General features: G+C 35.5%; 2 protein-coding genes across 3 annotated transcripts in view; both read left to right on the top strand.

The window, feature by feature from the left end:
• Positions 1-18,557, top strand: part of LOC132110969 (ribosomal protein S6 kinase alpha-2-like) — a 47,268-nt gene extending 28,711 nt beyond the window's left edge. The window contains exons 9-21 of the mRNA XM_059518120.1: positions 1,978-2,048; positions 2,259-2,347; positions 5,051-5,115; positions 5,528-5,630; positions 6,479-6,609; positions 10,814-10,939; positions 11,139-11,228; positions 14,180-14,338; positions 14,485-14,646; positions 14,751-14,827; positions 15,949-16,066; positions 16,952-17,089; positions 17,809-18,557. Coding sequence (XP_059374103.1) covers positions 1,978-2,048; positions 2,259-2,347; positions 5,051-5,115; positions 5,528-5,630; positions 6,479-6,609; positions 10,814-10,939; positions 11,139-11,228; positions 14,180-14,338; positions 14,485-14,646; positions 14,751-14,827; positions 15,949-16,066; positions 16,952-17,089; positions 17,809-17,934 — 1,455 coding nt within the window. The 3' untranslated portion in view covers positions 17,935-18,557. The remainder of the gene's footprint in view (positions 1-1,977; positions 2,049-2,258; positions 2,348-5,050; positions 5,116-5,527; positions 5,631-6,478; positions 6,610-10,813; positions 10,940-11,138; positions 11,229-14,179; positions 14,339-14,484; positions 14,647-14,750; positions 14,828-15,948; positions 16,067-16,951; positions 17,090-17,808) is intronic.
• Positions 18,558-20,242: 1,685 nt separating this feature from the next.
• LOC132110972 (vesicle transport protein SFT2A-like) overlaps positions 20,243-24,596 on the top strand; it is a 277,590-nt gene continuing 273,236 nt past the window's right edge. For both annotated transcript variants that reach the window (XR_009424702.1, XM_059518122.1), the window contains exons 1-2: positions 20,243-20,429; positions 22,685-22,771. Coding sequence is in view for 1 of the 2 variants with exons in the window: in XM_059518122.1 (XP_059374105.1) it covers positions 20,364-20,429; positions 22,685-22,771 (153 nt within the window). In the remaining variant the exon portion in view is untranslated. The remainder of the gene's footprint in view (positions 20,430-22,684; positions 22,772-24,596) is intronic.

Here is a 24,596-nt window from a genome sequence, read left to right as displayed (position 1 = left end):
AGGGACTGTTAGAATTTGCTTCGCCCTCTTTTCTTTAGTTCTATTTTATTCTTTATTGGTTTTTTTTTTGTGTGGTTGATATTATGTGATGTATGTTTATACTTTTGTTTGTTTTTGTTCTCTGCATTAATAAAAAAAAGAAAAAGAAAAAAAAGCTCTCTATGTGATTTGTATACAATAGGTCGTGCCTTGTATTACTAAATATGTAAATAATATTTGACCTTCGATCATCTCAGTCTGTAAAGATGAGCTCTCAGGAGACACGGAGCGGCATCATCTTCCTCCTCTGCTTGTCCTTCAAGGCAGCTTGAAGTAAGCTTGTGTTACTGAAGTAACCAATAACATCGATACAAGTTTTTCATGTTACAGTGTGCAACAGTTGTCGCGGGTAATTATTGTCATTCAGTAACACATGCTTACTTCAAGCTGCCTTGAAGGACAAGAGCTCATCTTTACAGAATGAGACGATCGAAGGTCAAATATTATTTACATATTTAGTAATACAAATCATCGCGAGAGCTTTCCAATATGCGCGCCACTCTCAATTTCATTTTCATTGTGTTTTTCTTCTTTTGTAATGCCATATTTTTGATAGTTTCTGAAAAAGTTACGTTCAGTTTTATAAAGTTTCATTCATTTTTATTGAAGCAAATGTAATTCCATACTAGCCCGGGGCTGAAGGATAATGTGGCCGCAGCTCTGTGGGGGTCCAATAACACATTTTGGTGCAAACTTAAGCACATTACATTAGTTAGACTATGTTTTAATGTTATTTTAATGCACTGACTATCCTCGCTATGCTGCGTTCCATTCTAAGTTGAAAGTCAGAATGTATTTAACTTTGTGAACTGCATTTTTCCCACTTGAAGGCAGAAATCCAAATGTGTAAAGATGTATAATATGTATAAAAAGCAAATTTTCACCCCCATAACAAAATATACTGTAAGTTCTGGGATAGAAAAGCTATATATATATTGGTGTATGGAGTGTAGATTGATGTGGGAATCTTTGGGATTTTTGGAATTTTAAGTTAAAGCAGTTTAACATACTGTAAGGCAGCAACATAAAACGTAAAAAAAGAACATTTATACTGTCATATATACACAGAAACACCTAAAGAGTAAATTATCACAATACACATTCATAGAACAAGGTCTGTTGGTTAAATTTGCTGCACTTATCTATTTTGACATACAGTATCATGTTTTTTTTTGTTTGATTTTTTTAGCTGTCAAACACTGCATTTTCAGATTCAATTCCACATTTAAACTCAGTTCTTGAAACTTTGCATTGTGTTGCTAATAACATAAAAAACACAACCATTAAAATAAATAACATTTGAAAAGTTCAAATTGTCCTTTTCAGAAATATCAGGGCTCACAAAATTGCTAGTTGGACGTCCCGGGGCTTTTGTGTCTTCCAGTTGGGCTACCAAAATGTATCACTGCCTTGCCCGATGGGCTATCTTGAATAAAGATTGTAGGTGATCATTCGCACATGTTTTCAGGAATTGCCAGTTTACACATTCCAGCATTTTAAACCATTCAAGCACTTAAAGAGAATTAATCTCGGCACGTATGTGCTGGTTTCTGTGTGCATGCTCTCAAACCGCGCACACAGAGAGCCACATTTCATTGAATTGTGGGCGAACACAGAATTGATTCCTGTAATGTGTGTTGTTTAAAAATTTGATCTGACTTGTTGTTTGGTGGAATTGCAGTGGAATCTCGCTTTAAAACTCACTTCTGAATATCCACATATATAACTAGCTCACTTCTGAATATCCACAGCAGAACCCAGCCTTAAATGCATTCACTCACAGGGAAAAGTGTTACATAAGAGTGAGCACGCTGAGACAGATTTGGTTTCAGTATGCTCTGTTACTGTGCGGCAGTGCTGAATACACACTTCTCTTATTGTATCATCCATAAATAAACTTGCTAGAGCAAAGCCTGATGCTTCTATTACTGTTCCTAGTTTGAAATGCTGACTGGATCCCTGCCATTTCAAGGCAAAGACCGCAAAGAGACAATGGCACTTATTCTCAAGTAAGAATTATTGTTGTATTTGTACATTTTCTGACAGCCTAGTGTTTCTGTATGTGTGTGTGTGTGTGTTTTAAAGATTTGTAATTCTAAACTTGTCCTCACCAATGGATCTGTCAAGATGATTTGTGATGTTTGTGGCTTTGCATCACAGTCTCATTTATTTTTCCTAAATAAATAACAGATTAAATGGTTCCTTTTTTTTTTTTTCAGGGCAAAACTCGGCATGCCACAGTTCCTCAGCCCAGAGGTCCAGAGTTTACTGCGGGCTCTTTTCAAAAGAAACCCTTCCAATAGATTAGGTAGGCTACTATACATGAACCCAACACTGCCTTAAACCAACAAATATTCTATTGCACCTGCCTTCCATCTGTTAATGTAATTTGGGTTGTCACAATACTGATTGAATACATGCAACAGTTTGTTGTTGGTAATCTAGTCAATTGTCAGGTTTCATCCGTGTTTTTTCTTTTGTTTTACCTTGGTTTGTGCATACTCTTGTTGTTTGATTTCCACTTGTGTCTGGTTAATGATCTTGTTCAGCCTGTGTGTGGGTGTATATATAGCCTCTGTCAGGTTCAGATCCCCATTTTTCTTTTCTTTTGTGTAATGTTTTTCTTCGGTTTTCCTTAGTAGTCTTTCTTAGTTTATCCTCTTTAATGAAGGAACTGCTGTTCACTAGGATCACCTTGGTTGGCTACTGGTTTGGTGTTTGCATTAATAATGAAACTAAAACAAATGGGAGGATGATGATCTCTGACTGACATTGAAATAGACACTTTTTTTGTATCTTTGGACCTGTAGGGCTGGGAATTATACAAAAAATCAATGATTCTAGCTCTGATTTCAATGCCACTTGGGTGTTTTGGTTCCTTATGAAAGGTACCTTATTATGTAGTGTTTTAGGAAGAGTATCCCTGGAAGTCTCACCTAAATCCTTATTTTATATTTAGTTTCGTCTGCATGTGACTGTATAAATCTATTTAGAAGAAGAAAAAAAACATGTCACATGAGAAGAGCTGATTTAAAATGAGGCCATCAAAGACCATACTGGTATATATCCTTTTTTTTTCAGTGTAAACAATATGAAATGCTTAACACAATAAATGTATCAGATGGTCACAGTGATACCTCTTTTAGTTAAACATAGTATAAATCAATTGTGCATTGTTCTTGCAACAGCAGCAGTGGGCATGAAAATCATTTTAGTCAGAGATGATTTCCTGTGTGAATGACTGCAGACAGACTTCCAGACATTGCTACTGAATGTTTGTCAGAGCCGAGATTGAATTTAGCTGGGTGAATCATTTAATCCATAATTTATAAGGCAGAGATAAATGACCTTGTGTTGACTGTGGCTTAATATTCTTCCATCTCAGATTAGTTGTATACATCCCAGCCAGGTCCTGACTCACTTGTGTAGGACGACTAACATGGTTTGAATGGTAAAATTAAAATTGAATAGTTAATAAGCTGGAAAAGTGTTGTGCCATAGAGCGCAACAGTAGGTTTACAGAAATAAAAATCCATTCATTTTGTTCAGAGAGGAAAGGATGTTTAGTGATAGCATATAAACCTAGACAGATCTACTATGAGTTACCATGAGGTTGTTAAAGTGGTAACTAACACTTAACAGAACAGCTTAACAGAGCTGTTCACACTTACATGTGACCAAAAGACTAAAATGAGAAAATAACTAGTTTGTTTGGAAATCAATTGCTTTTTTAAAATGACCTTTTATATTTAATTTTAAGAATGAAATCATTTTCCTGTTGAGAGTGTGTTAACAGTCTGTAACAATGTGCAATCATGTGATCATGGATTCGATCCCATAGAACGCACATGATTATAAAATGTATATGAACTATAAATCACGATTTTGCATTATTTCTGTGAGGGTAGGTTTAGGGGCAGAGCTAGATGTGGTCATTAGTACAAATTCATATGAATGAGCCACCTAGTAAATATGTCCAAATTGCTGTGAGATCGGGTTGGACCATGTAAAAATTCCACAAATTACATTTATTGTAAATAAAATGGTAATGACAGTTATACGTCATTTTAATGATGACAGATGCAACACGACACTGTCATTATATATATATATATATAACTTTAAACATAAATATGCGTCGTAATAAGGTGCTTGCACAAATGACCTATAGGATAATTTTTTGTTGGAGGACAGTCTGCTCATATACCTGCCTGGAAGTTTCTAGTATGCCTAGTCAGACCTTGATTAGCTGGTTCAGGTGTGATTATTTGGGGTTGGAGCTAAACTTTTTCGAACAGTGGCCCTCCAGGAACAGGATTGTGCACCCCTGTTGTAGTTGGATCACTGAGCTCCAGTATACAGTATGTTATAATGAGCTCCAGTAATAATGAGTCACAGATTTGAACAAAAAGAACAAAATGAACCATTTCAGCATGAATGGGTTCTTCAGGATGTTAGGGTTCAATATAGAACAGTTATTACACATAGAGAACCTTTATAGAACCACCTTTTTAAAGAGTTTATAACCCTGAAGAGAGATCCACCAATCAGAGAAGACACTGTTACCATGGGAACAGAAATCATGGCTGTGACCACCATCAGTGCTGGAAGATGCCTTTTGCAGCCAGATGATTTGGCACATCTAACAGGGGCTACCTGGGTTATGCTAACCAGACAAACCTTGACCACTTGGTTGAACACTTTTGCACAGCACTTTTAGATTCCTATTTGTTGAGACTTTAAAAGCTTAGCTACAGCAAGCAGAATGGGACACAGAGCTGTAGAGGATTTCAGAAGAGTGCTTTCAACACTTGTCTGACTCACAAACAGACCAATATTTCATGGGAATCTTATCCATTACAATTTAAAGTGAAATAGTGTTTTTTATTTTTTTTTGTGAAAGATGGATTTTTATGAGGCATTTTATCCCATCCAGAATAAAAATAAATAAATAAATATGTCCATGCTACCTGTTATCTGACTTAATGTTTGTGCTCTGGTTGTTTTGCAGGCGCAGGACCTGATGGAGTGGAAGAAATCAAGCGGCATATATTTTTCGCAACAGTAGACTGGAATGTGAGTTCCAAACTTTGTACTTAATAATGCTATGTAAAGTTAATCACTCTTGAATGTGTAGCCTGGTAACTCATGTGTAGGACAAGATCGTTTACTATTTTATTCAACGATTTTGTTTTAATGGCGACCACCATGTTGTGATTGCATCACCAGGCTTATCTTCACGTAAGAGTTAAGACAAAAAAATTAAGGAAGAGCTCCCAAAACATGAGGTCATATTTAAATATTCAGACATAAAACTGTCTATACTATGATTATGTTTATGCTATGCTATTATGCTATGTTTATTTATGTTTGACTAATCCAACACTTAGTTCACATAGCTTTTAAATGTTATGACATTTTTCATTCAGTAATTTGAAATATGAAATTACTGCTCAAATGTCTTAAATGATGTATTTTTGGTCAGCAGAAATTGTACAGACGAGAAATCAAGCCTCCTTTCAAACCAGCCGTGGGCCGACCAGAGGACACATTCCATTTTGATCCTGAGTTCACGTCCCGCACGCCGACAGGTGACACAAATTGCAATTGATTTTCAGATTACACGTAGCACTCATATGCCATTTTATTGAAATTATGGCTGGAAGAAGTGTTTGCTTTCAAGCATCATAAGCCGGGTTTCCACACCAATTCCATCCAATGAGTCAAAGAGAACAAAAACATCACTTCCTGATAAACTGGCACTAAATATCACAAAGAAAAGTAGGAGAAGACACTAAATATAATCATTTTCATATAAATAAAGTAAATTACTTGCGCCTCAGAGCTGCTGTTTTATAAGACAGTTCTGGGAGGCAATTATACAGAAATACTTTAATGAGAGACTCTGCTCTGGCATCTAAGAATGAACGAGATCAGCCCACTGATTAGTCAGGTTATGTCATCCCATAGCACAAAGTCACATCACGTGCCCATAGAGGAATTTATTTGGCAAATGTGTGTACATCTCCCATTATCTGTATTTTAGCATAAGTAAAAAAAACTCCTATTATTCCCCCCCAAAAAACTAACTCCCATTTTTCTTTTTTCCTTTTTGCAAAATTTATTGTTTACATTGCTCGTTTCTGATGCTCATAAAAACAGGATGATGGAAACTGCTCTATAGACAATGTGATAGACAGCGAGCTGGAAACTATTCTTACATAACAGTCTGTGCCCAACAAGCACAGGGAAAGTGCAAAAACAAATTAGAGTGAACTGCAGCAGCAGAAGCTGTTTACCAAGAGCCCGCGGGTCCTGCCGCAAAGTGCACCCAGTCAATTCATACAGCTTAGATGGGATCAATCATGTGTTTCCATTCATAGAGAGACTGTGTCCTTGTTGCTTTTCTAAATTAGTTTTTATCTGTGTGTGTCTGCAGACTCACCCGGAGTTCCAGCCAGCGCTAACTCACACCAGCTCTTCCGCGGCTTCAGCTTTGTGGCCTCTAACCTTGGTCAAGAACAGCCACTGGCCGAGACCAAGCAAAGCTCTGTTAACCCCATTGTACAGGTGAGCAGGACTGTGATGATGATCACCACTGGATAGGAAGGCAACCATCCACAGCTGCACTTCAACATGCCTACAACTTTCCAAAATGCCTTAGTAATTGTATAGCGTTTTGATAAAATTCACTCAACATACCTTAGCATGTGCACAGCAACATGCTACAAGCTACTAAAAATAATTTAGCAAAAGTATAGAAACTAAAATCTATAAAAAAAAATACTGAAATGACATTAACTGTTGTAGCAATATGCTAAAATCAAATCAAAATACATGCCTAGCAATGTGTTAAAAGCCATTCAGAATACTTTAGCTGCCACGTAGGGACAGGCGAAAAACAGTTAAACTACATTAGCACATGCAGTAGCATGCTAAAATCAACTCAAAGTACTGCAACTGCTCAGCCACATGCTAAAAGCCACTTAAAGTACTTTAGAAAACCTAAAGCAACTAAAAGTCATTCAAAATACACCAACAACCACATAATGACATGCAAAATCAAATACCTTTGGCAGCATGCTAAAATCTATTCCAAATACTGCAAATCCATAGAGAATGTTAAAGAACACTCAAAATACCTTGGCAACTGCTTAGCAACGTGCTAAAAGCCACTCAAAATGCCTTTTATACCAACTAAAAGCCATTCATAATATTTCAGCAAACTAAAATACCTTAGCACATGTAGCAACATGCTATAAACAACTCGAAATAGGGCATAGCAAGATGCTAAAAAAAAGAAGAAAAAAACACCTTAGCAACTGCATAAAAGTACCCTAGCAACCACCCACATCACTTATGCATCAATGCAGCAAATTGCACTGGCAAACATCACCTCCCATTTCTTCACTTCAGAAAATGTACAAATGTATTTTCTTTTGTGATGTAAGCATGCCCGCAGTAGTCATGATTAGGGCTGGGTACCGAACTTCGATGCCTTTATGGTATCGAACGAAAAACTTCGATACTATGAGTATCGAAAAATTATTCATCTTTCGGTGCCAAATTTCAGTTTGTCTGTGTGAGCTAGTAGGGACCTAAATTCGCCGTGATTGGCTGTCCACCACCACGTGACGTGACGGGGAGGATTTTGTTTGGTTGAGTGTTTTGCCCTCACTCCCTGTTTAGTTTGGTCTACTTCATTGCATATCTTGAAACACGCCCCCTTTCACGTCATCTAAAAAACAGAGAGAGAGAGAGAGATCGATTTATCCGGTACGCGCATTGTCTGAAATGCTGCTTGCAGCGCGTGCTTTGAATGAGCGCAAGCTCCGAACGCACGCGAATTGTTTAAAAAGCTTGAATCAGCAATATTTAGAAACAAGTGCAAACGATCAGCTACGATCCGTTTCACCCCTTCAAGCGAGTGAACAACGTGAATCAAGTTAGGAATTTTACATCACTATTCACGATAGCCCATCGGACTGGAAAAATAGCCCCGGGACGTGGGGCTAACGTTAACGATTTTGCGAGCCCTGCACCTCAGATCTATCCAGTTTGTGAAACACTGGTTTCCACACTGGTTTCGTTAAACAAAATAAATTATTATTTTAAAAGATTGACTCAAAAGAATCATCGGTTCACTAACCGGATCATGAACTTGTATTACAGAGCCAAAGATTATCTATTATTGAACATCTCGAATGAATAAAGACGTCAAGTTCATCTTTAAAGCACATAAAGCTATCGTTTGAGTTTATAAACTTCTATTTCATGCATGATTCGTATGGATCTGCTAACTGAATGCAAAGTGTGAGTTCTAGAAGAATGTTTGTGTCTTGATTAGCATGTATCGCTCACTAGGAGTCGCTAAATAAACCGCTGCAGTTCTTTTTTTTTTTTTTTTTTTTTTCAACGGAGGATCAGTGGCCCTATTGGTTAAAATATACCAAACTGTTTACTTAAATATTAAATTAATAAATTACATCAAAACAGGGGCGTTTGCGTTATGATGTGGTGGGCTGCTGTGGGCCAGAAAGTCCAGGGCAACTTTTTGGTCCCAGTCCGCCCCTGAATGGCGCACCCCTATCCAAAAAGCACAACCAGTTGTATTAATAATGTTATCCTGAGTGTGAAGTGTTACCAGAATTAGTTTTAATTAAGGTGAAAAATAAAAGTTTTGTGTTTAATGTATTTGTGTTGATGTTGAAATGGATTTTAAAACATATGGTATCAAAAAAAGTATCATTAGGAACCGGTATCGAAACTGAGGTATCGAAATTGGCACCGGAACGAAAGATTTTTAACAATACCTAGCCATAGTCATGATGATACAATAGAGTGATGAAAAAGAATCAATATTTCACTTATGCATGCTATGCTACACTGAGGACTAGTTGCTGACATATAAGAAATATTGCAGTCAGCCAAGCCAAAGTTGTTTTCTGTATCCGTTTAACCTTGGTCTGGCTGTACACATGCAGTCAGTTCAGACCTATTCCTCAGAGAAGCACTGTTGCGTTGCACAAAACAAGAAGAAAGAGAAGGAAAAAATAACCCTGTGTTACATAAGCTGAACTAATTCTGCCATATGGTTCATACCTGAAGATTTGCTTTATTGAAGCGTCTGAGCTGAGGCTGCAGCTGCGGTGACCGGAATGAGATGTATTGATTGGCAGGAGCACACTGGCACACAAGCCCATTGTCTAGATCATTCTGATCTGATGTGGCATCTGCCGAGCATACGATATTAACTTACTCTGATAGCACTCATGAACATGCACGAGTGCAGCTATTTGTAGAGAATTTCTAAACCTGTGCCCTGAATTGCTTTTTTTTCGGGAGGCGTTTCGTTTACCTTTTGCTGCTTTGACGTATGTGTCTGTTTCACTTTTAGCCGATGAATATACAGTAAATGTTTCTCCATGCACTGTTACAAAGCACTGAAGACACAATTTTTATTTCCTGATTCCCTGCTTGCAAGGTAGCAAAATAATAGAGTTAAAGTTTTAAGGAAGTTTTAGGTTAAAGTTTTGGTTTTGTTTTTTGGTGGTAAAGAGTTTTAGAAGTAGCTTTAAAAACTGAGCTTGCTAGGGGACATAATCCCATATCCCCAGATTAAATAAATAAATAAATGAAATAATTTAAAACATGTGATTCTGCTGATTTACATGTGTGCATTTTAGGATGCAAAATTGGATAACAATAGCTTTAAACCATGTCAATGTTTTTATTTTATTTTATTTTATTTTATTATATTTTATTTTAAAAGTCAACACACAGTATAATATATATATATATATATATATATATATATATATATATATATATTTGTCCATAGTGTAGTATAGGTCTTATGATGATAAGTGAGTGTACTGAAAGGCTATTTACAATTTTTACATTTGGGAAACAGTAAAAGTCAAAATGTTAAAATACTACTACTACTAATTCACAATATGTACAAAATTATTTTTAATCTTATGCCTAATGTGCTGAAAATGGATCTGGTTCAGGTTTGCATAACTATGACTGTTATGCATTTAACCTTTCTATAGTTAAACAGGTATCAAATATTAAATGGTTATTTTCAGTTATTTTAGGCAATTACTTTGCTATTATTCACCTAAGAAAAAAAAAAAACCTCTGACCTCAATGGTGAGTTGTTCTGTTTAAATAAAATGCAATATCGGAGTTGTTAGACATCACCTTGCTGTTTTTCAGTTCTCGTTGTTTGTCAGCTGTGCATGAGTATCAACACATAATGCGTGTTCACAGTGTGAAGGTGACTATTCACTGTTAAATATAAACAAGGAATAGACCAAACACAGTTCAGTAAGCAAATATTACAATGATGCAATGCTCAACATTCTAACAAGGACAATGGGAATTATTTATGTTTTTAATGTATTTAAAATTCTACATATGTATATATATATATATATATATATATATATATATATAGATCATATGTTAATAATAACGAGGTATTATGCGTTAAAGAATTATTATTTTTGGGCTAGCAATTATTACCATTATTGTGCCCTTGAGCAAGACACTTAACATCAGTTTACCATGGTTTGTGGTTCCTAAAGCCACACTTCAATATGTATGAATGACATTGTATTAGATTACAATAAATGATAAAACTGCTCAAGAAGGAGGCTGTTAATGGAAATTTAGTGGAACATGTCCACAGATGAAGTAGTGTTGTCATTTTACAACTCATAATGTCATATAATGAATCAGTATATTAATGCGTGTTGTTTTATTACAGCAACTTCATGGTAACAACATTCATTTCAATGACGGCTATGAGTTGAAGGAGGATATCGGCATTGGAGCGTATTCAGTCTGCAAACGCTGTGTCCACAGAATCACCAGTGTGGAGTATGCTGTCAAAGTAAGTATGAGATCTAATCTTGAAAAGCACTGTGCTCTTCGTGTGACAAAACACACAGTGCAGCGTGTTATTTAGTGTACAGCAGAGGCAGTGGCTGTTTCATAAGAGCTTTTTTGATGAATTGCCATGGAGGACAGCATCACTCAGTGTCAGTCGAATCTTTATCAGACACCGCTGTGACCAGCCTACTTCATTTCAGATTATTGACAGAGCCAAGAGGGACCCGTCTGAAGAGATCGAGATTCTTCTGAGATACGGCCAGCACCCAAACATCATTACTCTGAAAGATGTGAGTCACACTTACAATTTTTTTTTTAATAATAATTATATATATATATATATATATATATATATATATATATATATATATATATAAAATGCTACTTTAGTTTTATGGAGACCCCCTACTAGAGTAAAGTAGACAAGTATTTTATTTATTTAATTTGTGCTCATGATAATCTATATTTATCTATATTTAGCTATATTTGGAGTTTAACTATTTGTAATGTTTCTGTCTAAATAGATCTAAATATCAGTTATCATGAAGATAAAATACTGTATAAAGGTTTCTAATTTTCAATTTCATAAAGTGTAGCTTTCAATAATACAGCACATTTCTATTTTGTCTGTACATTTATTGAATTATAGTAGGGCACACTTAATTGCCCAGAATGCTCTAATTTACTTATTTCCTTCTAATAAATAGTGGATAGATTCCAATTTTCATGTAAATGTTCATTTCTATGAAGTTAAGTCTAAATTTTGTATGATTAGCTTGGGGAAAAATTATAGTTTAGAAAAATGGCTAATTAGTAAAAAAAAAAAAAAAAGAAAAATCTTCATATCAGAGAATAATTAGACACAATTAGTGCAGATTAATATGATCTTACTTGGTATTTATATTGATCTGTTTTCTAGTACAAATATCTTAACATTCTTGATTCAAGATGAATATACTTAAGAAGCAAAATGACTTAAGATATTAAGCCTTGTTTTCTGAAAAAAAAAAATATATATATATATATACATAAATAATTTGTTAGTTTAGAACAAGAAACAATATCTGCCAGTGGGGTAAAAAAAATGCATTACCCTATTTGGCAGATTGTTTTTCTTGTTTTTAAGCAAAAACTAACAAACTTCTACCTTTTTTTTTCTTTCTTTTTTTCAGAAAACAGGACTTTGTACCTTAAAGGGATACTATGCCCCAAAATGAAAATTTTGTCATTAATCACTAACCCCCATGTCCTTCCAAACTCGTAAAAGCTTTGTTCGTCTTCAGAGCACAATTTAAAGGGATAGTTCACCCAAAAATGAAAATTACTATAGATATTTATCTGCTTGCCCACAGGGCATCCAAGATGTAGGTGACTCTCCACCTTCAATACCACGACTTAGGTGCCCTTGAGCAAGGCATCGAACCCCCAACTGCTCCCCGGGTGCCGCAGCATAAATGGCTGCCCACTGCTCCGGGTGTGTGCTCACAGTGTGTGTGTGTGTGTTCACTGCTCTGTGTGTGTGCATTTCGGATGGGTTAAATGCAGAGCATAAATTCTGAGTATGGGTCACCATACTTGGCTGAATGTCACTTCACTTTCACTTTCACTTTCACTTTTCACTTCACTTTCACTTTGTTTCTTCAGTATAACACAAATAATGATTTTTAGCTTTAGTTGTTGCAGTCTCTCAGTTGTACAATGCATTGTAAATGGTAACAGAATCTAAAAACATGCACAGACAAATCCATGTTAAACCCTGCAGCTCGTGACGATACACTGATGTGTAAAGACACAAAACAGTCATTCTGTGCAAGAAACTGAACAGAATTTATATAGTTTTTTTTTTAGTTTTCACACAGTGTCCGAACTGTTAGAACTCTTGTGAACGTCAGTGTCAATGGTCCATTTGAGAGATAGGTGGCGGTAATGCGCTTATAAGTCTTCGATCTGCCATAAAGCAGAAGAAGAAGAAGCCTCACGGATATTGCGTTAATCAGAGTTAAAAAAAAAAACACTATATAAATTCGGTTCAGTTTCTTGCACAGACTGACCATTTTGTCTTTACACATCACTGTATCATCACGAGCTGCAGGGTTTAACATGGATTTGTCTGTGCATGTTTTTTTTTTACTCTCATAGATTCTGTTACCATTTTCCATGCATTGTACGACTGAGAGACTGCAACGACTGAAGCTAAAAATCATAATTTGTTTTCTACTAAAGAAACAAAGTCTCCTACATCTTGGATGCCCTGGGGGTAAGCAGATAAACAAAAAATGTTCATTTCTGGGTGAACAATCCCTTTCAGATATTTTGAATGAAAACCAGCGACTTGAGACTGTCCCATAGACTGCCAACTAAATTACACTGTCAAGGTCCAGAAAAGTATGAAAGACAGCGTCAGAATAGTCTATCTGCTATCAGTGGTTCAACCGTAACGTTCACCGATGCTTATGCTCTTCTGTGTCTGACGTGCCACAAGGATGCTCTGTTTCTAGTGTATTCAGCTTTGATTTGAAAGAAAACAGAGCATCCTTGTGGCACAGCTGATACAGAAGAGCATACACAACATACGGTGACATGGAGAGACAGAGGAGACAGAGGAGAATAAAGTCATTATTTTTGTCTTCACTTACAAAACGTATTCTCGTCGCTTCATAACATTACGGTTGAACAACTGATGGCAGATGGACTATTCTGACAATGTCTTTCATACTTTTCTGGACTTTGACAGTGTAACTTACTTGGCAGTCTATGGGACAGTCTCAATCCTCCTGGTTTTCATCCAAAAAATCTTAAACTGTGTTCTGAAGATGAACAAAGCTTTTACGGGTTTGGAACGACATGAGGGTAAGTGACTAATTAAAAAAATATATGTATATCATTTTGGGGTGGAGTACCTCTTTAAGTCTCAAGTATACTGTATGTGTCTTGATTTAAGAATGTTTAGATATTTGTAATGGAAAACAAGACAAAAATACTAAGTCAGATTTCAGTTTCAAATTCAGTTTCAAATTCAGCAAATTCAACATCCTGTGTGTTGTCAATTCTGTTTAAATTCTTAGATTGAAAAAAGAACACTCCAGTCTACTAACAGAATATTTACTGTCTTTTAAGGCCTTTATCTCAGCTGTCTTACCATGTTAACCTGCTTTACCACTGATCCAGTTTCACAAGTTCTCTACTGGTTGCATAAGCCCTTCTGGGCTTCCTCTGATCTGCTGATGTCTGTTATTGAAAGGTCTATGACGACGGCAAATTTGTGTATCTGGTGATGGAGCTGATGAGAGGAGGAGAGCTGCTGGACCGGATCCTGCAGCAGAAGTGCTTCTCAGAGCGCGAGGCCTCAGCTGTGCTCTGCACCATCACCAAGACTGTGGAGTATCTGCATTCACAGGGGGTCAGTTTGCATGTGCTCACAGTGGAAACACTAAATCGTTCATTGTTTAGCTGCTACTGAAGAAGAAAGTGCCATAGAAGTTCTAATACAGCTAATTGCACAGATTTCGGAATGTACTACATTATTGTTTCTGCGTCTGTGTTTAGGTTGTGCATCGAGACTTGAAGCCCAGTAACATACTGTACGTCGATGAAACAGGTGACCCAGAGTCCATCAGAATATGTGATTTTGGGTTTGCCAAACAGTTAAGGGCTGAAAATGGTCTGCTCATGACACCGTGCTACACTGCAAACTTTGTGGCCCCAGAGGTACTTTTAGATACAGTACATATTTCTTTTTAGTGTTATGATACATTCATTTGTAAAAAAAATACTCATACAAATGTAAAATTACAACCCTGTGATTCACCCAGGTCCTGAAGAAACAGGGATATGATGCCGCCTGTGATATCTGGAGCCTAGGAATCTTACTGTACACCATGTTGGCAGGGTAAGTTGAGTCTTAACCGGATATTGTATATATTACATATACACTACATATATATTATATAATACAACTATATAGAATACTCTTACACAGGTAGGATGCATTAAATTGCTCAAAAGAGACATTCATCATATTAGAATGATTTCTAAAGGATCGTGTGACATTGAAGACTAGAAAAGAAAATTAGAAAACTAAAAAATTCAGCTTTGCCCTCAAAGAAATAAAGTTTAGAATATTAAAAATATTCTAAAAAAAATAAATAAAAATATATTAAAATAGAGAAGCCAGTTATTTAAAAATGTAATATTATTTCACAATATTAATTGTTTGTACTGTATTTATCAAATAAATGCAGCCTTAAGAGATTTGAGCATAAGAGACTTCTTCTAAAAACATATTAAAAATCTTACAGACCCCAAACAATTTATATAGTAGTGTATGAAGTATAAATACAATCACAGTTTTTACAACCCAGTTTGGTTATTTCTGATGACATTTTTTTATTTCTCGTGATATTAAAAACCTTCAGATCCAGTTAGTTAAAAAAATTGTTTTTTTAAAGCAATTATACATTCTATCTTCATTGATTATTATTATTATTATTACTAAATTGTACAGTAATTTAATAAAGACAGTAAAATGGCTGAGATAGTAAAGGTAAAGCAGGTGTCAAGTGTCCAGGATACATGTTTAAACACTCTTTGCCAATCCAAGATTGACCAATCAAAAAAACAAAACAAATCTCTATATAGCACATCCTTTTCCCTTTGCTCAGATGAGGGACTAATTTCCAGAGCAGGGTAAGCTGGGTAAGCTGGTTCAAGTCGCAAAGTAATTGTAATGAACACAATGCCAGAGCTATCAGAAGCCAAGCAGCACTCTCAATTTAATGTTCCTGACGACGGATTGAGCTTTAAACCTCTGTATAATCAGAACATTTGAAAAAAAGAAGAAAAAATCATCTCACTCTTCTGACCTAGCCATATGTGTACACTAAAAATAGCTTGGTGGAAAATGGGGGGTATTATATAAAAAGCCTTTCTTTTCTTTCTCTTCTCACCTTATCTCTGTAAGGACACATTCACAAGTTCTTTCACACACTCAGCTCTTGTTCTGTCCCACAGTTTCACGCCCTTCGCTAACGGCCCTGACGACACACCAGAAGAGATCTTGGCTCGCATTGGCAGTGGGAAATTTGGCCTGTCAGGAGGCAACTGGGACACGGTGTCTGACGCAGCCAAGGTCAGCTACCCCATTTCTGCATGTTGGAATTAGGCATGGCCAAAATACAATATATAGACAAATATATATATATATATATATATATGTCTGTCTTTTGACAATATTCAATATTTTTCTTTTCAATACAATAAATAGGGTAAAATCGAGTTAATATAAATAAAAAAGGCATGTTTTCCACATTTATTTTATTGCATAAATGTAAGAAAGATGTTTAATCCTTTTCAGTTCTATATTTATGTACACTACCGTTCAAACTTTTGTAATAATTACAATTTCACTTAATTACATTCAAAAAGAAATTCATGTTGTTGTTTTTTCCCCGTCTTTAAGCTCAGCAAGGCTGCATTTATTTGACTGAAGATGCAGTAAACTAAAACTGTAATATTTTGAAATATTGTTACATTTTTAAATAACTGTTAACAATATTAATATATTTTAAAATTAAATTTATTCTTAAGCAATAATTGGGCACCAAATCAAATTGTAGACTGGAGTATTGATGCTGATGATTTAGGTTTGCCATCACAGAAATAAATTACATTTTAAATTATATTAAAATATTTGTAATAAATTTTTTCAATATTACTGTTTACTGCTACTTTTAAAGTTTTTGTTGTTGTTGTTGTCTTTTGATCAGAAAGATTTTTGTTTTTTTCTCTCTAAAACATAATTTTTGACCTGTATTACTGTATCTGTATGTATCAATATTACAGTTCACAGTAACAGGCAGCAGTGTAGATAAGATTATTCAGGCAATAAAAAGGCAATAAAACCCATGCAGAGAGCTTCATCAGCTGTGAAGAAACATCATTTTTTAAATCATCTTTGTTTGGTTCCAAATGATTTCAGCCTCAAAAGAAGTCATTTTTTGTCATCTTTGAACAGGACATTGTAACTAAAATGCTACATGTGGACCCTCATCAGCGGCTGACGGCACCTCTTGTTCTCAGACATCCCTGGATAGTGAACCGCGATCAGTTATCTCAGAGCCAGCTGATCAGACAGGATGTGCAACTGGTGAAGGTACTGCTCCTGTCATCCACCTGCTTCTGCATTGCAGCGGTTGCCAGATCCACTCTCCACTATCAAAGTGCAACATCGCCATCTCATGTTTACCTGTAAAACTGCACCTACTCCACTTTAAACCTAAAGAAATTAATTCTTCTTTTGACTTAGCAACTAAACAATTTAGGTGATTGTTATCATTTTTAACTTTATAATTTTAAGTCATGTTACTGGAGTCATGAATATACTGCTTAAGATAACCTGGATAATTTAATCAAAAATACAGATAATGTTGTAAAATATTATTACAACTGAAAAGTATATTCTATTTAAATATATATTAGAATGTAGTTTATTCCTTTGATGTTAAGCTAAATTATCAGCATAATTTCTCCAGTCTTCCACATTTTTGCTACTTTATCTTTTTGAAAAAAACATGAGACTTTTTCAGTTTTTATGCAATGCATAGAAAGTTTAAATCATCAACAAACAGTTTATTTGACGTAGTAATCTTTTGTAACAATGTAAAAAAAAAAAAACAGCTTTTTAACAATTGTATTTGACCTTGTTGAAGAAAAGTATTATTTTCATAATGACCCCAAACCTTTGAACAGTACTAACTTAACTTAACTGTCACTTTAAATGACCACACTAAATCTGCTCGGATGTTTAATAATTTATATGTTTAATAATAATGTATTATTAAGGAGATATTAATCAATCCTATCATTTCATAGGGGGCGATGGCTGCCACATACTCAGCTTTGAATCGGTCACCTCAGGCGCCAAAACTGGAGCCAGTGCTTTCTTCCTGTCTGGCTCAGAGAAGAGGCATGAAAAGACTCACATCCACTCGTCTATAGCACTCCAGCCAGACACATGAGCTTCTACAGCTTTAAGAAATGTCGGAGCTCACAGGCTTCGGACAAGGCACCAGGCGAACGCCAAAACATCTGGAGCAGAGTGGGAAAATTAGATTGACCTCAGAGTGTCAGATCAATCTCCAAAGAGTGAAAAAAATGATCTGCTGATGTCAAGAGACTGATGAGGGCCAGATGCAAACATCACGGCTGTCAGGGCTCAAAAACAGCTCTTTCAGAGCGGGACGTGTTTGTGTGTGTGTGTGTGTGTGTGTGCCACCCCTGTGAATTTCGGGAGTGTGCATCATGAAGTGATACTTTTTAATGGTGCATAACAAAGATTGCAGTTATTGTTCCCAAACTGTGTGCAGTCGGTTGGAAAGCCAGTCGTTCGTGAAAGTTGCTACTATTTGCTGCAGGCACTTCCGTTAGAGCCATGTAGAAGTTAGTAGAAGATGCTTTGGTCTATCATGGTGACAATGCTGCACTTTAAGCTACGTGCCAGCATCTTTTAAACATGCATGCCATGTACAGTATGTATTTTTATGACAAAATAATGGTTCTAAGATGCTAGCGAAAGCACAAAGAGCACTGTTCATGTTTTTGGTTTACCAGTAACCTTCTTTAATGTCCCAGTTTTACTTGATTTTGTCTGATTTCATTGGTCTTATGTAATGAAAACAACTGTTTTTAATTATGTTTAATTCTATTTTTTTCATCTTGCAAATTTGCACCACATTGGTTTTTATATTATTGATTGATTTATTTATGAATAATTGTGTTTATATGCATGTTTATTTATATTTCTGTTTAATTATTTCAATATTTCTGTGTTTATTAATGATATCCGGTATCTGTTTGTTTTTAAGTGACCTTTATGCATTAACACCTAAACCTAAACAAGTGCCACACCTTTACACTAGATCGATTGAATAATGATAAAGAAATCAAATAAAAACTTTAAAGAATAGAATCATGTACATATATTTTCACTTTCATGTCAATTTAAATAATAATAATAATAAAATGTGTAAATACAGTTTGAACTAGACTTATTATTGCAAAGTCTTTAATGATCTTGAAAACACGATACACTTTATGTACTGAGGTTATTATCTATTAATTTAATTATAATTGTTATAAACCTATAGTTATAGATTAAAATCTTCTATTAGTTTATTTTAGAATTGACCAATGTTAAATCCTTCTTTCGTTTAAAAGTCACAACTTGTCTATACGCATTCGTTCGTGGCAGTGTATTAGGAAATGTGTTTTCCACACATAACACTCTCTGCTCTGTGAAACTTATTTAACGATATCCAGAAATTATGTTTGCATGCTACATGATTTGTAGCAGCCTCTGCAAGTTTATTGATAGCAGTACAGATGAAAATGACCTTAATTTTGTATAAAAAGTGACTCTCTAAAAGACAGTCCAGTATTTTTGTATGAATATGATCAACACTTTTTCCAAAATGAAGCTCTGATAAGCATAGAAACATTCTGGGCTGTTTGAAGACCTTTAGCCAAACACTTTATCTTTTGCTGGTGTGGCTTATTTATTTATTTATTTTTATTATTTTTTTATGTGAAGCTTTGATTTTTTGTTGTTGATAATGCAGAATATATATATATATATATATATTTTTTTTTTTTTCTTTTTTTTTTTCTTACAATACCACAAAACAAGTTTGTCAATGCATTAGTGTTTCTACTAGCTAAACCACACAGTTAATGCTGTACATCAGATGGTGGCTATACCAAACAGCAATAGCATTAGGATCTGTCCTTGCTAGAAAATAAATTATACTTTTATGTCCTGTGTTGGCTTGTATACCAACAATTTACAACATAAAAACCTGATCAAACTGGTCACAGTATTACTATTGTGTGTGGAACTTAATGAATTTTGGACTGAATTTTGAATGCCAGTTCTTGAAATTGATGGTAGCCTACAATAGTGTGTGCAACTGTGTAGTCGTTTAAATAAATAAGTACATACACTTATTCATAACAGTGTCCGGGAAGGGAGGTTTTAAAGTGCATTCATATTTAATTTCAAATTGTTCTCATGCAAAAAAATAAAATAAAATAATAATAATAATAAATGACGGGCACTTTAAAAACAGCGCCACGGCTCAGACCCGCGCGAGCACGTTCCACCCAGAGCCGCTCTGGTTCCACCTACATTTTCGCAATGCCCGCCTCGTGCGTCGCGATTGGCTGTCAATCTTCAAAAGCTGTCTATGATTGGTTAGTTTGGGGGTCATTCATTACAGTCCGCCCAACCATTGCAGTCAGCTGTAAGATGAAGGGCGGGGCATACGGGAATACGGGTGGGGAAAAGTTACGTCTTATTTGTGTCAAAGTGGTGAACTTCAAGGAAGTTTTGGATAATTTCAGCTAGGCACTGTTTCACCTGTCGAGCAACGATGGACAAGTTGCGTCGTGTATTAAGTGGTCGAGAGGAAAATGAAGAAGTGGGACTTACATCACAGGTACATCAAGGAGAACGTGTGTTTGTTTGCAGTGTGTCTTCGTCTGTAATTGATGGGCCCCACAGAGTTTATGTAGTACTGTAAATTCACACATTTTTTACTTATTTTTAGTTCTAACTTAGTAACGTTACTATTATACAGTAGAGTAGAGGTAGCAGATGTTAAAAACATTGTAATGGATGAATGCCATATTTATACAGCATGGTACTCCCGTGTCTTTCAAATAATACTGGGAGTAACGTTATTACAATTATGACTATGTTAAGTGATAAAATCTACAACATGACATTACCAGTCTGTGTTATCACAGACCATAGTAATACCACGGTGCAATTTAGTCATGACAAATAGTCTACATAAAAAGAATACTGTACTGATGTGCTCTTTTTATTTCTGGTCTGTCTTCTGTATGTTTGCATATAATTGTTATGTGATAATGATATTTGTTAACATTGCTGATTTTACATGCTTCCTGAGATGAAGGATCATGTGAGGTAAGGTCATGACCTCCGGATGGTGTTTAGTTTCTGAAACTGGGCTTTAAGCACTGTTGCAGACATTAGTTGTTTTTTCCATTTAAAATAGCACTAGATGTAAATTATGTACAGTAGTGTCTTAAAGGGTTCATGTCATGAGGAATCACATTTTAAGTGATCCCTTTAAGATTAAAAGTTTATCATAATAAAATACTGTAAGCTCTACAGTGCTGTGGTGTGTTGTTTTTCGTTATGTATTACACATTTACAGGTGCATCTCAATAAATTAGAATGTTATGTCATTTATTTCAGTAATTCAACTCAAATTGTGAAACTTAAATAAATTCAATGCATACAGACTGAAGTAGTTTAAGTCTTTGTTTTTTTTTATTGTGATGATTTTGGCTCATATTTAACAGAAACCCAACAATTCACAATCTCAACAAATAAGAATATGAGGACGTGTTAATCGCCTAATCAACTCAAAACACCTGCAAAGGTTTCCGGAGCCTTCAGAATGGTCTCTCAGTCTGGTTCACTAGACACAATCATGGGGAAGTCTGCTCATCTGACAGTTGTCCAGAAGAGAATCATTGATACCCTTCACAAGGAGGGTAAGCCACAAACATTCATTGCCAAAGAAGCTGGCTGTACACAGAGTGCTGTATCCAAGCATGTTAACAGAAAGTTGTAGTGGAAGGAAAAAGTGTGGAAGAAAAAGATGCACAACCAAGCTTTATGAGGATTGTCAAGCAAAATCGATTCATGAATTTGAGTGAACTTCACAAGGAATGGACTGAGGCTGGGGTCAAGGCATCAAGAGCCACCACACACCGACGTGTTGAGGAATTTGGCTACAGTTGTCGTATTCCTCTTGTTAAGCCACTCCTGAACCACAGACAACGTCAGAGGCATCTTACCTGGACTATGGAGAAGAAGAACTGGACTGTTGTTATTGGTCCAAAGTCCTTTTTTCAGATGAGAGCAAGTTTTGTATTTTATTTGTAAACCAAGGTCCTAGAGTCTGGAGGAAGGGTGGAGAAGCTCATAGCCCAAGTTGCTTGAAGTCCAGTGTTAATTTTCCACAGTCTGTGATGATTTGTGGTGTAATGTCATCTGCTGGTGTTGGTCCATTGTGTTTAAAAAAACAAAATACAAAGTCATTGCACCTGTTTACCAAGAAATTTTGGAGCACTTCATGCTTCCTTCTGCTGACCAGCTTTTTGAAGATGCTGATTTCATTTTCCAGCAGGATTTTCGGCACCTGCCCACACTGCCAAAAGCACCAAAAGTTGGTTAAATGACCATGTGTTGGTGTGCTTGACTGGCCAGCAAACTCACTAGACCTGAACCCCAGAGAGAATCTTAAAATCATCACAATTAAAAGAACCAAAGACTTAAACTACTTCAGTCTGTGTGCATTGAATTTATTTAATACCCGAGTTTCACAATTTGAGTTGAATTACTGAAATAAATGAACTTTTCCACGACATTCTGATTTATTGAGATGCACCTGTATTCCTCTGTAAATTACCAGCTATTCTGTTAATCATAACTGTTTAGGCTGTAATGCATGATGGTCTTCAATCGTGTGAATGACAATATGGAAAAGTCAGGACAATAGTCAATTTTCTTCTTGTCTTGTTCTTCCTGTGGGTATCTGCATATATAAATCAGAGGCATTTCAATGTTCAATGAAACAAGTTTAAAGCATGAACTCTTGGTCTTTGTTCGAGGGCCATTATGAGCCATGTGACATCCTGTAATTCTTCTCCGTAGATCCTGGACAGCACAACACTCAGTTTTGGCACACGGGTGAAGTGGTTTGTCATTTGTTTCGCAGGAGGGGTCCTGTGCTCTATACTTGTGAGTTAATTTTCCTCATTATTTCCCCAATGAAGCTCTTTATCTGTCAGCCACATTGACCACAGACTTTGAGAGAGACAAGAATCATCACGCCCCCCCAAAGCCAATAATGAGAAATGACCATAATGTTCCCCCCAATTTGATGTTTGAAAATATTTGACAGTTTTAAGTTAACTTGAATTTTTTTTTTTGAAATTTTCATCCCAAATATTTGATTGTTGACAATATTTAGTTTACCATAAATTTATAACTTGCCATTTTTGATGGCCAAATTGTCGCCCCCAAATGTTTGATATTTGACAGTATATGACATAAGAAGTATGAAAAGTTAGTGATTTGCACTCGTCAAGGTCAAAATGATTGAGAGGGCCAGTCAAAACAAAGAAGGTGGGATTTACTACTCTCAGAAACTGCAAATTCCAGCATGTCTGTTAGTTTTTTTTTTATCAGCGAAAGAGTGAGGGGTAAGATGAAAGTAGTTACAACTTTCTTTTCTTTTATTTTTTTTTTATTTTTAAAGTATTGAATTGGAAACCTAAGCGATTTGTGTCATTCAATTGAATGTGATGACACTAGAAGGATTTTTCCATTAATGTTATATTAACAATATTATTTGAAAACAATTAAAAGCGTATTTTTGCTTTTCAAAGTTATTTCATGTTCCTTTCTCTTTATTCTTTTAAATCCATTTAAAATCTTAATTTTAATTACTTCAAGTAGAAACGCCACTCCCACTGGGTTATTTTAGATCAACCCCTAAAAAAATACACCCCTCATAACCATGTCATGTTCATGGTGTGGTTATGGCATTGGTTCACCCAAAATAAATTATATTTTCTCACCCACATTATATTATTTAGACTGATCGGCTAATCGTCCCATAAAACACATTGATACTTAGTCAATTTAAAAGTGCAATGATACCAAGCACCATTGATTATTGCATGTCACATAAGCTCTTACAATGCAGTGAATATAGACTAATATATGCACAGTTTGAAATACTTGATCATACAAGATATTTGAGAAGTTTTAACCTAATAATAAATAACAGGTTCAATTTCAGTTTCTCAGTAAAAAAGGTAATTGACAGCAAAACTGTTGCTTGTTGCAATGCAATACATGTGAATGATCACATGATCACAGATGGGTGAATTGGCCGCCCTAATAACGTCACCCTGTTCCTCTTCCCCCTCTTAGTTGCTTTCAGTTGGTGTGTGGTTTGGCCACAGCAGAGTGATAACACTTTACTGATAACACTTACAGCAGCAGCCATGAAGTATGCATGTGTAGACTGCTGTACATTATACCAGGGAGTATGTATATATATATATATATATATATATATATATATATATATATATATATATATATATATATATATATATATAAACTATAACACCCGTGTGAATCAGAAATCCACTAAAAACCACATTGACACCAGTTTCTAGACTAGTCATGCAGACATGGTTAAACAAGTTAGTTCTAATAAAAGCTCTAGCTTCATTTAGCATACTGTGTGTGTGTGTGTGTGTGTGTGTGTATGTGAGAGAGATATTTTGTTAGCGAATGCAACAATATTCATACCAGGGAACTACACTGCAACCAAAATGGTCGGATATGCGACCTTTTGAAATGACATTGCGACCCTTATTTTTATGAGGTCGCAAATGTATCACTGATTATTTTTGTACCTACCTTATGTTTTTGGCAATATGCTATGATTTACTATGAGCATTTATTAAAACATAAATGTGTATTTTAAAAATACGTTTTATAACATGCTCTGAGCATTCAACACATTAAGTTGGCTTCAGCCTCGCGA

This window comes from Carassius carassius, chromosome 30 (assembly GCF_963082965.1).
Source record: "Carassius carassius chromosome 30, fCarCar2.1, whole genome shotgun sequence".
Lineage (NCBI taxonomy): Eukaryota > Metazoa > Chordata > Actinopteri > Cypriniformes > Cyprinidae > Carassius > Carassius carassius.
This window is presented reverse-complemented; position numbering and strand designations above follow the sequence as displayed.